Source organism: Podarcis raffonei, chromosome 2 (assembly GCF_027172205.1).
Source record: "Podarcis raffonei isolate rPodRaf1 chromosome 2, rPodRaf1.pri, whole genome shotgun sequence".
Classification (NCBI taxonomy): Eukaryota; Metazoa; Chordata; class Lepidosauria; order Squamata; family Lacertidae; genus Podarcis; species Podarcis raffonei.
In genome coordinates, this window is record NC_070603.1 from 41,633,090 (window position 1) to 41,648,104 (window position 15,015).

General features: G+C 42.7%; 2 protein-coding genes across 8 annotated transcripts in view; one reads left to right on the plus strand and one right to left on the minus strand.

The window, feature by feature from the left end:
* STX8 (syntaxin 8) overlaps positions 1-15,015 on the plus strand; it is a 114,844-nt gene that overhangs the window by 87,165 nt on the left and 12,664 nt on the right. The window lies entirely within an intron of this gene.
* The window catches only part of NTN1 (netrin 1), a 129,161-nt gene that overhangs the window by 8,017 nt on the left and 106,129 nt on the right, over positions 1-15,015 (minus strand). For 4 of the 6 annotated variants that reach the window (XM_053376169.1, XM_053376170.1, XM_053376172.1 and 1 more), the window contains one exon: positions 5,076-5,150. The exons of the other annotated variants lie outside the window; for them this stretch is intronic. In XM_053376169.1, coding sequence (XP_053232144.1) covers positions 5,076-5,150 — 75 coding nt within the window. The remainder of the gene's footprint in view (positions 1-5,075; positions 5,151-15,015) is intronic. 6 annotated transcript variants of the gene reach the window in all.

Sequence of the window (15,015 nt, forward strand, 5' to 3'; positions counted from 1 at the left end):
ATATTTTACAAATGCATGGAAGTGAACTAGATCAAAGTGACTGCCTGCCTGAGACGCTGACATTCCATCTGCTGTCTGGGGATGAAGGGGGGGGGTGCATGTGTGTCCAGGCAGCAGAGGAGAAGGAGTGGTGTGAACAATGCATAAGAATTAAGAGATTAAACAGCCCAGGAAACTGAAACCATCTCTTGCCTTTCCCAGTCCAGGTGTGGTGCTGCGCAAGCACACTGAGGTGCAAGGGAAGTTTATTCCCTTTGGACGCAAACTCATCTGATCAGAAGGCGATGGTTACCTGGGAGTGTAAAGGTGTCTCCATGCCCCACCAGATTCGGCCCAAACTTACTGCTGTTGCTTTACCTTCTCCACATGCCTATTTATGCATTCACCCACATCTCCCTCAAGCCCAGACATCAGACGTGCCCAGTATGAGAAATGAGTACAATCTAGGGATGAGCAAATCTTTTCTCTCCCCCCCCCCAAACATCCCCCATTCAATTTCATTATTATGCTGTGGTTTGGCTGTGCCCAGCATTTCATTCTGTCTGCCTTCCGGTTTAACTTGAAGAATTTCTGGGATTAATTTGGTGCATGTGCTGTATGCTGCAGTTTTCAGTTTGTATTTCTTCCCCTCGACCCTTTTTTTACAAGTTAGCAAACGGGCATGAGTGCATATGTACACTGATTAAAACACAGCACAAAACAGAATATTTTTAGATAGTGAGCTTGTATAGTGCCCATTGTAGTTAAGGCACTCTTAAAATGCAATTGGGACATAATGGTTATGAATAAAATAACAAGATATAAGCAGTTATGGGAGGGAGGGAGGGAGGGAGGGAGGGCTTCAGTGAAGATTTTTAGGAGGAAATTGGTAACATTTTTGCACTTTGAAAGGAAGGAAGCAAATAAGTAGCCACCTCTTTTCATAGCCCATGAAGCAGTGGCTTCAGCACTGGTGTCTCATGGCAAACCCTGCCTTTTAGTATTCTGTGGCTATGCAATGAGCTACTTATAAACGTCCCAGAATCTCACAGACTCTCCAAGTCTACCAGCTCATTTCCCCCCTAGCCTTCCTGTTGAAGTTAAGCAAAGTCATTAATTAATTCAACTTAGAGGCAAACCAAAGCAATTTTGGTTTGAGCCAAAATAAAGGTGGTTGAAATTAAGTACCCTCTGGCATTATTCAGCTCCAAATATTTGAACAGAATTAAATTTGCTTATGAATCTTTTTTAAAAAGGTATAAATAATAGTAAGAGACAGGATTTTTCTTTGTTTTGTATTTTTAAAGACACACTCCCCCTTTTGAGCCAGCAAATTAAAATGATGATAAAAGCTCTATAGAAGCTAGTTGTCCAGATGATAGCACCCCAATTTAGCTCACAAGGGAAGTAACCATGTTCAATCTAATTAGGACCTGTTAGGATATTCAGAACTGCTATCATTCCATAAAGTTGAAGAAAACAGTCTCCTAATTGGCTTCCTGCTGGGAAGTCCGCGAAAAAGCCTTTATTGTCCCTCTGTGTAACCCACTCTGCACTTTCTTTGCAGCTGGACTGTTTTGAACACTGTGCTGCCCTCACCTAAAGGCATGGCTGCAAGAAACTTTCATGCTACTAGTACGTGAATGTTACTTGGCGTATCAGGAGTTTTTCTCACAATCGTGTGTGCAAGGTCTCACATGCCTACTTGAATATCATTTGATTTTGCAGCACTCCTATCTGCAATCTGTTCTAAAACTGGGGGGAGGGGGGGCTTGAAACATTTAAATACCTGCATTTAAATTTTCCTCCTGTCCATAGGTGGGACCCAAAAACTGAGATGCAATGGGGTATGGTGCTTGCAATCTCTAAAGAATGGATTTTAGAAGAGCCAAAAGAGCAACTGCACCTGGGCTTAGATTGTGAGTTGAGAACACAACACCTTACCCTTAATTTAAGTGAACAGGCTCCTGGCACCTCCCCGCCCCCGTTTTACTCAGTTTCAAAAAGAAACTGAGATGACATTTCTGATTTTATGAAGCATTGCCTTTTACTTTCCTAGGGAGAGTAAGGTTATGCAACAACAGAGGCAACTTAACAAAGCAGAAAGTAACATCACACCTCAGTGCAAGAGAGGACAGAGAAGGTGGAAAGTACAGAAGTGCAAGATGGCTCTAAGCTAGATCAGAACTGAGTACTGAGGGGAGGCAGGACTGGCATAAGAGATGGGAGTATTTGGGCACCTTCAGGGACATATTGCAGTTCCCCCAGGGTTCTTGATCATGCTGCTGCTCAGTGCTGTCACTGCCCCTTCACCTGCCCTCTCTGAGTATGCAAGCAGTAACAAGGGGGAGGAGGAGATGTAGGAATATCCAGCCTTGTGCTTTCCCTCTGGGTGGTTTTGTGGGTTGGGCCCAGAGAGGGGGAGAGTATGTGAATGAGCAGTGGAGATGGAAGGAAGGGTGATGTGGGCTCTCTCAGGGAGTAGGCCTACTGAAGGCATCTCCTCTCCCCCCGCTCCAAAAAAAGAGAAAAGACTAGAGCTGGCATTGAGATGTGTGCTGTGCTGTGCTAGATATAGCCTCCCAACTCATGTTTGCTCATAGCCATGTGACTCTTCTTTGTAGCCCTGGTTATGAATATTTATTGTGGAAGAAAGGGAGGAGGGGCATTCTCATTTAGGCTTCAGAACACATTTGCCTTTTTGTAAAAAGCGAGTCGAAACAACAAGCTTTTGCATTTGACTCTCTCAATGGGGGACTGGCAAAGAAACTAACAACAGTACTTTTTTTACTAAATGTCACATACATGCACAGTCTGCACACTGTCCTTCCATCGGAAAAGGATGTGATAAATTATTCAGGGTTTATCTCTGCAAATGCAAGTTGGAATTTTGTTTTGCTGGAGTGGGCAGGTGGCCATGGCCTGGTGAAGTGGGAGGAGATTTTGTGTACAAGGAGAGGGCCGTTTTGTTACTTGCCTGTTATTTGGTGCAATCTTGCTCCCATGAATTTGCAATAAGCTGCCTAGATACAAAGCAAAATCCCAACACGTCCCCTGAACAGAACAAACTGAGTTACTGCCAGAAATTCCCTTGTGGCAAGAAGCAGTTGCGAAGGCGTGCTACCTTGAATTTAGTTCAGCATTTGCAATCACATCCAAAGTGTGCCTTAAGTTTCAAATGAGCAGAATGTGCTGCTGCTGGAAATTCTGATTCAGTGAGGAAACCGGGGGGGAAGAGGCAGAGGAATCTTTTCCAGAGACCTCCAGCGATCAGCAAAGTTCATCATGAGCATACATGACCGATAGGCATACCAGCAGTTTAAAGGCTACATTTTCAAGTTCTGCTAGAATATAAACAGACCATGGCCAGGATTAGCCTGAGAATGAGATTAGGCTGAGAAAGGGATTGATTTCGTTACCAGTAAAACCAATAGTAAGGGAGCTAGAAGAAACAAGGGTGATATGCACAAGCCTGAGCAGGACATTCCCAATCTGGGGAGAAAGAAATGCTGCTCAGGAGCAAACCTTAAATGCTTCTGCCCCCAAGCATCTGCAGATGCATGAATAGTGTTAATGATAACAATTATTTTGAACTTCAGACTTCTCAGATATGCCCAATAGTATAATAGTTAGACTCAAGTTGTATAGATTTTTGTACCACTGTTTAAGCAAAGAAGGTACCATCAGCAATAATCTGGATAAATACTCAGAGGTTAACCATTGCCTATTTTTTTCAAGGGAGGGAACGGGTGTCAAAGAATGTTGTATAGAATTCTAACCTAGGCTGCATATGCACCATTTATTCAAAGCACACACACCCTTCCCCCCAAAAAAGAATCCTAGGAATGGTAGTTTTTTAAGGGTGTTAGGAACTACAGTTCTTTGAGGGGCAAATATAATTTCCAGGATTCTTGAATCCAGGAATTTAGGGTGTCTAGCACCCACAAACTCTTAACACTGTCAAATACCTCCTGATCACTTCTACAGTATTCTTAAACAGTAAGCAAAGTTAAACACACCATACTCTTACGAATAATTTGGGCATGCCTCAGGTACAGAATAGCCTATTAGTTCCCATTGATGTCCTTTTAGTTCCAGTTCTATGGTTTTATGCACAGTTGTACATATTTTAACATGAATGGTCAAATGCAAACTAGTTAGGTTTCTCATCTGTGACCATCTCTGTGTCCTCAGATGAAGCAAAGGATAATTGATGGCATATTACGTGATTGCTGACTTTCGCTGGAAAACCACTGACAAATCACATCAGAAAGGAATGCATAATAATAATAATAATAATAATAATAATAATAATAATAATAAACCATCAAGCAGCTTTTGCAAATTGGCAAACAAGGAAGTTTCTCTTCCTTCTCCCACTTTTCCTGCTTGTCTCGCACTTTTGCTTTTTGATTTGAATAGAATACACTGCCAAAAATACAAGACCTGCTGCTTTCTGCTGGGGCCTGGCTTCACTCTGGATTGAAGTTCCAAAGTGGAACTGACCACAAAGGAGTTAGCATTCCATGCTGATTCAGACAGTCCCTGCTGCCAAACACTTGTGCACTCCCAATTGTTCCTTGGCAGTCATGGCTTTTCTAGTCCTGCACCTGATGTCATATGCTATCGTGTGAGTGGCAGGTGGGTGTGGCCAGCCAAAGCAGCCATGTTTGGCTGGACTGATGGGCCTAATTTGGCCTACAGCATGAAGGTCTCTCTCCCTTCCCACACATACACAAAATATTAGATAAAAACCACCAACCAAATTGCCAGTGAGGCATTTACCATCATGTAGTTAGACCGTCAGTGAGTGACAAGACTGAGTGGTCATTTGAAGCTCTCTGAGCAAAACCAAACTGTCTACCTGCCACACCGCTCCCACACCTCCCCAGTATTTATGTCCCTCTGCTGCACCCTTTGGCAGGGGCTTCTCCAGAAACAAAGTGTCACAAATCCTGCTTACCACAAATGCAGGCCCAGGCCCATCAATTCTAGAGAGGAAAATAAACCGAACTTAAATTGAAATTTCTGACATAAACAGAGGCAGACGCACACTAACTCTAGGGTGCCCTCGGGGAGGAGGGACGGTAGCTCACCATAGTCCTTCTTGCAATATTTCTTCATGTTGATCTTCAGTTTCCCTTTGGATGCCTTGCAGTATGAATCACAGTCTTCAGGGGAGCCGAGGAGGAAGAGACAGAAGAAAACATTAACAAAACAAATTAGTCTTAAAATGAATGAAAGACTTGGGAAAAGAAGGGAGTGTGTATGAGAGGGGAGAAGCGAACAGTGAAAGCTGTAGCCTGCTATGAATAAGCAGCATGCCTGTGATATCCATCTGCCAGGACCTGATTGGGTCATCTAATGGGGGCATTCACTGAAAACCTTCCTTTCTAAAGAAAGTAACTCACAAAAGAAGCTATCCTCCTCTCCCTTTCCCTCCCCTCCTATCCCCGCCTGACAAATTCTTTAAGCTGTCCTCTGCAGGCTGCCACAACTTGGTTGCCTCCATGGGAGACCCCAGGGCCTCGCTTATTGTGCCACCCAGATCTTTAGAGAGCCACAGCCCCCCCCCCCAGTTCTTAAACTGCAAACTGGAGTCTGATTAAAGCCCACAGAGGCCTCTTTGTCACCCCCTAACCCAGACCTGTGTCAGGCTTTGGCATTCATTGCAAAGGGATTCTGGCTGGGGTCACTCCTCGACAAAAGGGGTCAGGGAGGAAATTAGCAGCCTATGAAGCATTAGCAAAGCCTTTGGCGTCCACTCTACTGGAGTGTGCAAATAAAATGCCCCAGTGGGACTGCTTCATTTCTATGGGCCTTACTGCTGTGATACGATGGATTTACTCCTCCTGAACATCATCCTGTGTTCCAGTGCCACTAATGTAATGCTGTGTTGAGTTTTTTGGCACTGCCTCAATCTTGCTTTGGCTGTGCTAGAACTATTTTCATGCCACTTTTGAGCACTGGGAGTGCAGCTTGACCCTGAGCATGAAAAACTGTTATTTCCTGTGGCATTTCTTTCTCTCTCTCTCCAGTCTCTGGCAAGGCTGGGCTGCACATAGCTCAGCCTGCACTATGTTTCCCAGGTATGCCAGAGTATAGTGTTTCTACAGCAGTGTTCCTGCTTATCCAATTGGTGCACAGATCTGTCAGGAATTATACTTTGCTGTTAGGAAAACATATGATGATGGGCAACTTGCTTTTCTGCAGTGATTGATAAATATTATGGTTCATTATATGTTCATGTCCTGCTCTTTCTTTAGCATGCTCAAATCAGCTAACATAGGTCTCCTACCTATGACTGATCATATTCACCTCTTGCTTGTCTGCAAGCAGTATGCTCAAGAACGAGAGGCCCTATGACCCTATAGGGGACTATACAATGGAAATGAGCAACCACAGCAATATTATTTACTGATGTCCCTCCTTCCTAGCCAGAACAGCATCATTTAAGGTTATAAATCCGTATAGTGTAATTACCTACCTGATTGTGTTGCAAACAGGATGTACAGATAAAGGTAATAAAAATACTTACAAATTTCCGTATTTATACTCATGAGCAATGGAGAAAGGGAAAAGTTCAGCCCCACCACATTCACACCTACAACCTCCCTCTGCCCTTCTTTTACACCACTGCCTAATGCAGAGCTTTGCCTACCGATTAAAATATAGCTCAGTACAAGTACAGTTCAACAGCTCTAATTATTGCCTAAGATAAGAGTGTATCCCTTGTGAAAAGACATTGGCCACATCAGGATTAGAAGGACCAGAAATGGAGAAGGAAGGCAGCCCCATACGGACAGTTAAAGCGATCTGACCATTGCTATAAAGCAAACATAATGAAGGATTGGATGCTTCTTTCAGACTGACTAACGCTCCTTGTTGTTCCTGGTCCATCATTTACCATACAGTGAATTGTTCTGGGCCCATCTCACACTAATATATTTGTCCTTGAACTATTTACTATGGAATAGTTCTGTGGATCTACTGACAATATATTTTTTTTAAAAGACTCATCTCACCTAACCTCAGTTAGTTTACCACTATCAAAGGCTGCAATTCAGTTAGATTAAATGGGGGTCTTGCCATTGTCTTCTGTAAGAGTAGGGCTGCATTATTATAGTCATTTTCCAAGTCCTGGAGGAAAAGTTGAATTCTCTGTCCCAAGTCAATGAGCAAAAGCTTGAATGTGTGTTACCAGGTTGGCTAGAGCCCCCCTCCACTGTGTTGAACACTGTTCTGACTGCTTCCAATTACTGATCCATCAACAGAAGCTGAGAGCATGCTTGCAAGCAGCAACAAAGAAAAGTAAGACAGACATTTTCAACCAAGAGATGATAAGAGCAATTTTGGGTCAGTTTGGGGTTGAAACAAAGGTACTTGTATAATATATCACGATGTATAATTGAATAATAAGTCAAGCTTTCGTTTAAGTTCTAAATGGAATTGTGGTTCAAATTCATGTTTCCTTTTTGTTTACTTCTACCTTTCCCCAATAGCCAAGAATATGCACTTTCTAAAGGAAATTTTGTTTCTTATTTTTTCTATGTTTTCCCCTCTGCATGCCATTTCCTTTGTTGTGACAATAAAAGTACATTGTCTCAATTGAGTTGATAAATCACTAATATTTCTGGCTGATCCCCTAGGAACCAAGGCAAGGCTCAGAGTGGTGAGTGGTCTCTCAGGCTTTAGGCCTTGGACTGCTGCTTGAGAAAATGAAATGTACACTGACAATACCCCAACAGAACCTTATTTCTGCATGGAATTTCTGGCGTTATTGCTTCTAACTGTTTAGCATCACTGGTCTCAAGCTGAGCAATACTCTTCCAACAGAGATTCAGGATACACCCTTGCTTTTGACTTTCAGGCATCTCTTGAAGACTTGTTTAAAATTTCATTGATGGCAATTTCACTTGCCATCTCAATGTAACGCTTGAAAAGGGTGGAAGAGTACAACTCCAAATACTTTTCACTAGTATTCCTGCTTTCCTCATCTTGCCTCAAACTACACGTAGCCCCTTCACAATTGACACAGAAACTATCTAGCAACAACAGAGTGCATTTAGGTTATCTATTAAGGACAGTGTTGTTAACCTGCTGCATTATGGCAAGGTATGTCCACGAAACTGTCTGCAACAGCAGTTAATATCAGCCAAAAATGTATAAATAATCACAGGAAAATTGAAAAGTGAATTATTCACTTGTTGCACTTTCGACTGCTGATTCTGAGCAGAGCTCAGCATCTATGCACAGTACCAAAACAGGACTACAGATGTGCTGTGTAGATGATACTTTTATCTCCCATTTCCTTCACTGTAACAGAAGGCATGTACAGCATATTCACTCTCCTGCCTCTTGATTCTCTCTCTGTTTGGACCAAGCACTCTTCTGGGGGGGGGGGAATGTGAGAGAAGCCTTGTGGAGTGTGTCTATTGCCCACTTGTGCAGTTTGTAAGAAGAGCAAGGCTCACCAGGAGCTGGGGTACCACAGGGGAACACAACACACATAAACCTCCCCAGATTGGAGAAAATGTTAGTCTTATTTAAACAAACAAACAAACAACCTTGGCAAGCTGCAACCTCAAACCCAGCAATCTCATGCCCAGTCAAAACAAAACAGATTTGGGAAATGGTACGTTTAATATATATACAGTGGTACCTCGGGTTAAGAACTTAATTCGTTCCGGAGATCCGTTCTTAACCTGAAACTGTTCTTAACCTGAAGCACCACTTTAGCTAGTGGGGCCTCCCGCTGCTGCCGCACCGCCGGAGCACGATTTCTGTTCTCATCCTGAAGCAAAGTTCTTAACCCGAGGTACTATTTCTGGGTTAGCAGAGTCTGTAACCTGAAGTGTATGTAACCTGAAGCGTATGCAACCCAAGGTACCACTGTATATAATTTTAAAAGCAGGATAAAAAGGTGTGGTGGCTGTTTGGTCTCACTTGCAGCTTCAGAACATGTCAGGAGCATTTTTTCCCCTTTCCTATCTGTTAACTTAGTTATTTTCTGAACGATTCCTTCACAAATCAGTGCACTCACCTTTTTTAGTGCTTCTTGTATTTGCACAGCGTGGAGAGCATTAAAAACCCATCATTGGGGTTTCCATGTGCTGGGCAGCAACTGACACACAGCCTTGCCTGAAAAACCTCCCTGCCCTGATCCTTCTATGATCTACTAATCCTTGAACAAGGAATTCCCAGCATGCTGCTGTCTGTGCTCACAGGATGGTGTTCATGTGGAGATGGAGATCATAGGATAATCAGAATGCCTGGCACTAAAACTGCACAGCACTAAACACTTCTTGAGCAACGGTACTAGAGCTATTTGGAGCCTATGACAAAGTGCACTTCTTGTGTCAGCTGGGATGCATCATCCCAGATGGAATGCCAGATGCTTGAGAGACAAAGTGGACATGTTTGCAGTACATGATATTCTGGTTGTATTTTGTGGGAGATTGGTTCATATTGTTCACAGCACATCTGTTTTATTCCTTCTTCTGCTTCATGTTTTATTTCCCTATGTATGCACATTTCTTGGGGTTCATTTCTCAGGGCTGCTCACCAGCTTCCCACTCAGAATGGTCATCATCAATATCATCATCTTGATTTCTCAGAACTATTCAGCACTGTTGCACTTGTGTCTGATTCAGGAACAGAACGTATCTCACAGAGAGACAAACTGGGATGGGGAGAAGACAGCGGCATGATGTCTCCGGGTCGTGTGGCAGCTATTATGGCTTTCCCATTATGAGCTCCAACATAAAATTTGCCATACAGTTTTAAGCAGGATAACATGCTTGGGTGAGACAGAACACTACAGATAATCTCAAGTCACATGAAAGTTACCTGTGAAGCAGACTTCAGAGCTGATCTTTTGGAGGAGTTGGCTCTGTTTCTACAGCTGGATGAATCAAACACCCTAAATAAGAATATTGCTTCAACATTTTCCATGCCTGCAAAATTCCTTGTTCTCTTGTGCTACTACGTCACACCCAGTGTGTAGGAGCAGGCAGTACCTGTCTCCTGAGAAGATCGAACAGCTAAAGATGACAAGAAAACTACCAGTGGGTACCATGAGCACACTTCATTAAAAAGGGATCAATGCATTTGCTTGGGTAGCTACTAAGCTCTATACAGTACAACACACACAACGAAAATATGGGCCAACGAGTCAACAGACAGCATCATTTCAAGTTAATCCAGTCTCTGGAACTGCATGCTCCAGCTGCTTTGAGTTCCAGCTGCAAAGCCAGGTCTCCAAACCCCTTTATAAGAAGCTGTTTGACCCCAAATCCTGCAGCAGGCCACAATTTCAGCATGAGGTATAGAATGTAAGAGAAAGAGAAGGAGAAATGGTGTCATTGAACAATGGGCCAGAACTGTAATAAAATTCTGCTCTGAGGAGCAGGAAAAGAACTAGTAAAATTACCCATTCTCCATAGCTGATCACATCAAAGTGTTAAAAAGGAATGAGACACGAGGGTTGACTTTAGGTTTCCACTAAATCCCAAAACAAATTCCAGTTAGAGAGAATAGCCTTTTCCAGATAAACCATCTGAACATTTTCAGACATTTCTCCAAAACACAAATATGAGCCACATGGCCCCCCATAATCATGCAGCCAGTGCTGGAGAGAAAGGGTGCAATGAGAAGTCAAAAGCTAAAGCAGGAAACACCTCACAGGTAGGTTACCTGGGGTATTGCTTTTGCTAACCTTGTTCTTTTACTAACAGAATATCTGGCACCATTTCCATCTCCCATGTTAAAATACAATTCAGATAAAGTAGGCCAATCAGTTAGTGATGGTTCCTTACTCTTGCTACAAGAACTCAGTGATATGCAGGTCCCATCCCATCCTACAATTCTATGATTTTATGTTCAGGCTCAATCTGTCCTTGGAGTGAGTTTATTGGTTTTAATATCTTCAAGATCAACTTCAGAGCAGCAAATGGTTCCATGGGTGACAGTAAAAATGCTTTTGCAGAGCCAGTGTCTGCTTTCTCTGCCAAGTAGCTACAATTTCCTCCAAATGTTTTGCTGCTTCAAGCCTTTCATTGATTGAGCCTGCCTTTATCTTTGCAACCTTAAGGTGACGGGTCACTGAGGGGCTGGGGGCTGGAGATGCTGTTCCCATTGCAGAAAATGGCATGCAGTGGTTCTGCCTTGGTACCATAATTCAGCACAAAGCCTGGGTGGATCTATCAGACAGAACACTAACTGTGTGTTACATGAGAACTACTTCGCAGAAGAAGATACTTCTTCATAGAAGGCATTCTGAGAACAGGATTAACATGAAACCTCTATGCAAGTTATGATGTGACATCATACATGTGTAAACTGCTTAGCATGCCTTGTGTGGATTAGGAATGTCATCATGTGGCACTGACAAACAGGGCTCACATTAGGCTGAAGAGAAACTCAGTTTTATTTGTTCCTTTCACTCCGATATTATTTTATTATACCTCTCTTTAAATTTTAAAAAAGCGAAAGTCTTGTCAGTGGTGGAGGAAAGACAATAAACCAACTACATGAAGCTTTTGAGTCTGGTGTAATGTTTGACGGGTCAAATATTTGAGGGGTCAAATGTCTCCTCTATTTAGAGGGTTATTTATTAAATATATGACATCACAATCACATGGGTAGCAAATCCCATCAAAATTTATTTTATTTGGTGGAGTTGGTGAACAGGCAAGACCTTTTTCTTTTTTTCTATTTCCTTCATTGTACAATGTACATTGTGTTTTTATATCCCATTTATAATTTTATAGATGAATCATTTCATCCACTTCTGATTTTTTTTTTACTTTACTATCAAAAGGGACTTGTATAAATTATTTTGTTGTTAATGTTTTTTTGTGTGTGTTTTTGGTGTATTGTCTGTTTCTGTTATTCAATTTTTAAAAAGCTATTCTGGAACCATTTAATGTATCTTTTTATTTTTGATTTTCAAGAATAGCATCACTCTTGACATGTCAAACATTACTCTTCCTTTTCTATAACATTTATATCAGGCATGCCCATGTTAGAATGAATGTCATTATTGCAGAGATTTGTCTATTCTACTCTTTGTACAGGGCTTATCAGTATTTTCAAATGCTTAATATATAAAAAACAGCAACAAACAAATAAATATCTATTTACTTTTGGCCCGGCTAAACATGTCCAGACTTCCTTAAACCTTCTAGCAGCTGGAGAATGGAAGTAAGAAACAAGAACATAGTTCAATAGCCATCTGGTTTTTACTTGCTTGCTTTGTAGCGGTAGAGACAATGGCTAAACCAAATGGATTTCCTCCCCAGTTTGGCACTAGCTAAGGGCCGTACCAGCTGCTCCCCCATTATCACCTTTTAAAGTGTGCAAGGCTGCCTCGGTCTTGCAACTGGGCAGCATTTGTGCAGACATGTCATTTACATCAAGCTATACAAGTAACCAGAGCCAACTGTTATGTGAAAGCACTAGCTCTCACAAACAGGGTCTAAAACCTGACAGTGGTCCTCCCCGAATCCCAAAGCGATTGCGTGGTGACACTACTTTGCCAGTCCTAGGCTGTATATGCAAAATTACATTCTATGTTGCAGGTGCAGTTCATATGCTCAAGGTGATTCCAAGGAGGTTGGCTAGATAATTCTACAGATTCACTAGAGCAGAGTTACAGCTTTTGTCCTGACAAATGCTAATTCACTGATACCAGCTCCCTCTGAGCCACACTGGATATTCTAAAGAAGCACACTTCCTCTCCCCATGCTTCCATGTCTCACACAAAGCAGGGTAGATTGGCCCTGCCCTTCATAGATATTTTCCCCACTGTGTTTGTTCCTGCAGTGGAAGAACACCCAGCTCACCCATGGGGGTGAATATGCACCACACCCCTTTGGATGAGATCTAGGAGAATGGAAAGGGGAAGTTTGGCTTCCTCTCTCTTGCCACTTCTACAGCACGCCTGGCACGGCTCTTGGTCTGTTCATAGTGTTTGAGCAGCTTTGTAATGCTTCTTATTAGTAACTGTAACTTCCTAATTCTGAATTTTTAATTATTTGTAACCTGCCTTGGGATCTGCTGGTGAAGGGCCTGTAATAAATTTAACAACAACAATTGCAGAGACATATATTCTGTTTTAAGAACAGAAGTCCTACTGAAGTCGTTGCAGGGTTCTGCTGCTCAAACTGGTTCAAGTGCCCTTGGTATGTAAAGCGTGGTTGGTATGTAAAGTTAGGGCAGAAGAGGATGTGCCAGATGCAAACAGGGAGCTGAAGTGAACAAGTAAAGCTCCATGAACCCTGCAGCAATCCCAGCAAAGCATAACTGCTATTAACCTCACCCTTGGAACAAGACCGAACAAATAAGCCCCTAGCAATATCCTTTCTTCTTGCTGAGCAAGATTGATTGAAAAACAAATTGGCGCAAATAAGGCATGAAATTAGATTAAAGCCTCTCACTTGGGGCTGCCAGGACGGAAATCAAGACTTGGGCAGGCTTCTGTGGGAGCCGAGGCACCATTAATAAATCTGTCTGTGGCCCCTCCTTGTCCCCGCAGCCTTACAGCCCAAGAGAATATACTCATAGCCACCACAGTATTATAATCAAGCAGAAAGAGTTTTCTTCTTGTTCATGGGTTGCCAAATGATAGTTCATGAGGGTGTACTTGTGAACTGCTGTGTGCTGGCAAATTTAAGAGTTCCTGATTACAGCTCCCTTTAAGGAATACAACCCTGCTGATTTCAGATCCGCCCAGTTAAAAGCAGGAATAGGAAACCAACTTGATGAGATTTTTCCTACTGTCTGAACACAGGGCAGATTTTCTGCCTTGCCTGTCATTTGCAGATGACGGGGAAGACAAACAGCAATAAGAAACAAGTTAAAGGTGAGTTGAATCTTTTAGAAATCTTGCAAGATGGCGGGTAGCAGAGGGGGGAGCACACAATCAACTGTGAGCTCATGCTCCCTGGGCTCCCCAAATTACCTTCAAACAACAATTGTCCAAGTATTCAGCTCACCCTTCCAAGGGCTGGAATACACCTCCCATCTTTCAATCCAATGCAAGTCCAACTGTGCAAGACTTTAGCATATGAAAAGAAGCAGCAAAATACTTGTCCAAGGATAGACAGAAAATAGTATGTCATCAAGAGTGGGACAATGAGTTGAACTGGATGCCACGGGGACCGTAGAAGTTTCTGTTTCTTGAGTGGCAGCAGTACTTCTTTAAAATTCTTATTCACCCTTCAGAGGCTTCTAGAAGCAGAGAACATACTGCTGGGGCTCCAGAAAGGAAACTGATACCATCACACTGAAACTGGGTTTAAGAAAACAAAAAAGGAAGGTGGGTTACACTTCAGCCCTGGCCATCAGGGGTTCACACATTTTGTCTGGTCTAGACAGCCTGCTAAAATTTGTGATTGCCAGATTCCTGACCCTTCACTAGTAGGGAAGGGGCAGTGTCTTACCGCTTATGTGTTCCAGAAAACAGTGGAGGTACATGATACAATAACCTTGATTAAGCAAAGCAGTTCTGATCCTTGTCAGTGCTTGCAGGGCACACTGATTGTGAATCCGTGTATGTTAACTTGCATCCCATCACAGAACAAAAACAAGGCATACAGGTAATAAAACAACTATGTTGACCTTCAGAGGCAATCCAGGCACTTGGAAGTGTGGTGTGAGAATGGATGATCCACTGCCTTTCTGTACTGAGCTTCAAGCTCCAGAGAAGAGCTGGAGCACATCCATACTGCACTGCACTTCCAAGAGTAGCAAATCCAGAGTAATACTACCAGCTTAAGAAAAGGGACTTGCACGAGTTTGTGATGGCAGACTCTGCTCAATAGAATTTCACTACACAAAATTTCATTCATGTTTCCTGGTTCACCCCACAGCTAAAAGTGTAAACTGCTTATGTGAATTCATAAAGCCAATCTTGAAGTGAAATCATTATACTATCTTTGGTTCCCACCTACTGTTTACAGTGGTACCTCGGGAGCCCGGTTTGCATCCTGAATGGAACGTAAGATGTGATGGCGCGTCTGCGTGTGCGCGGGT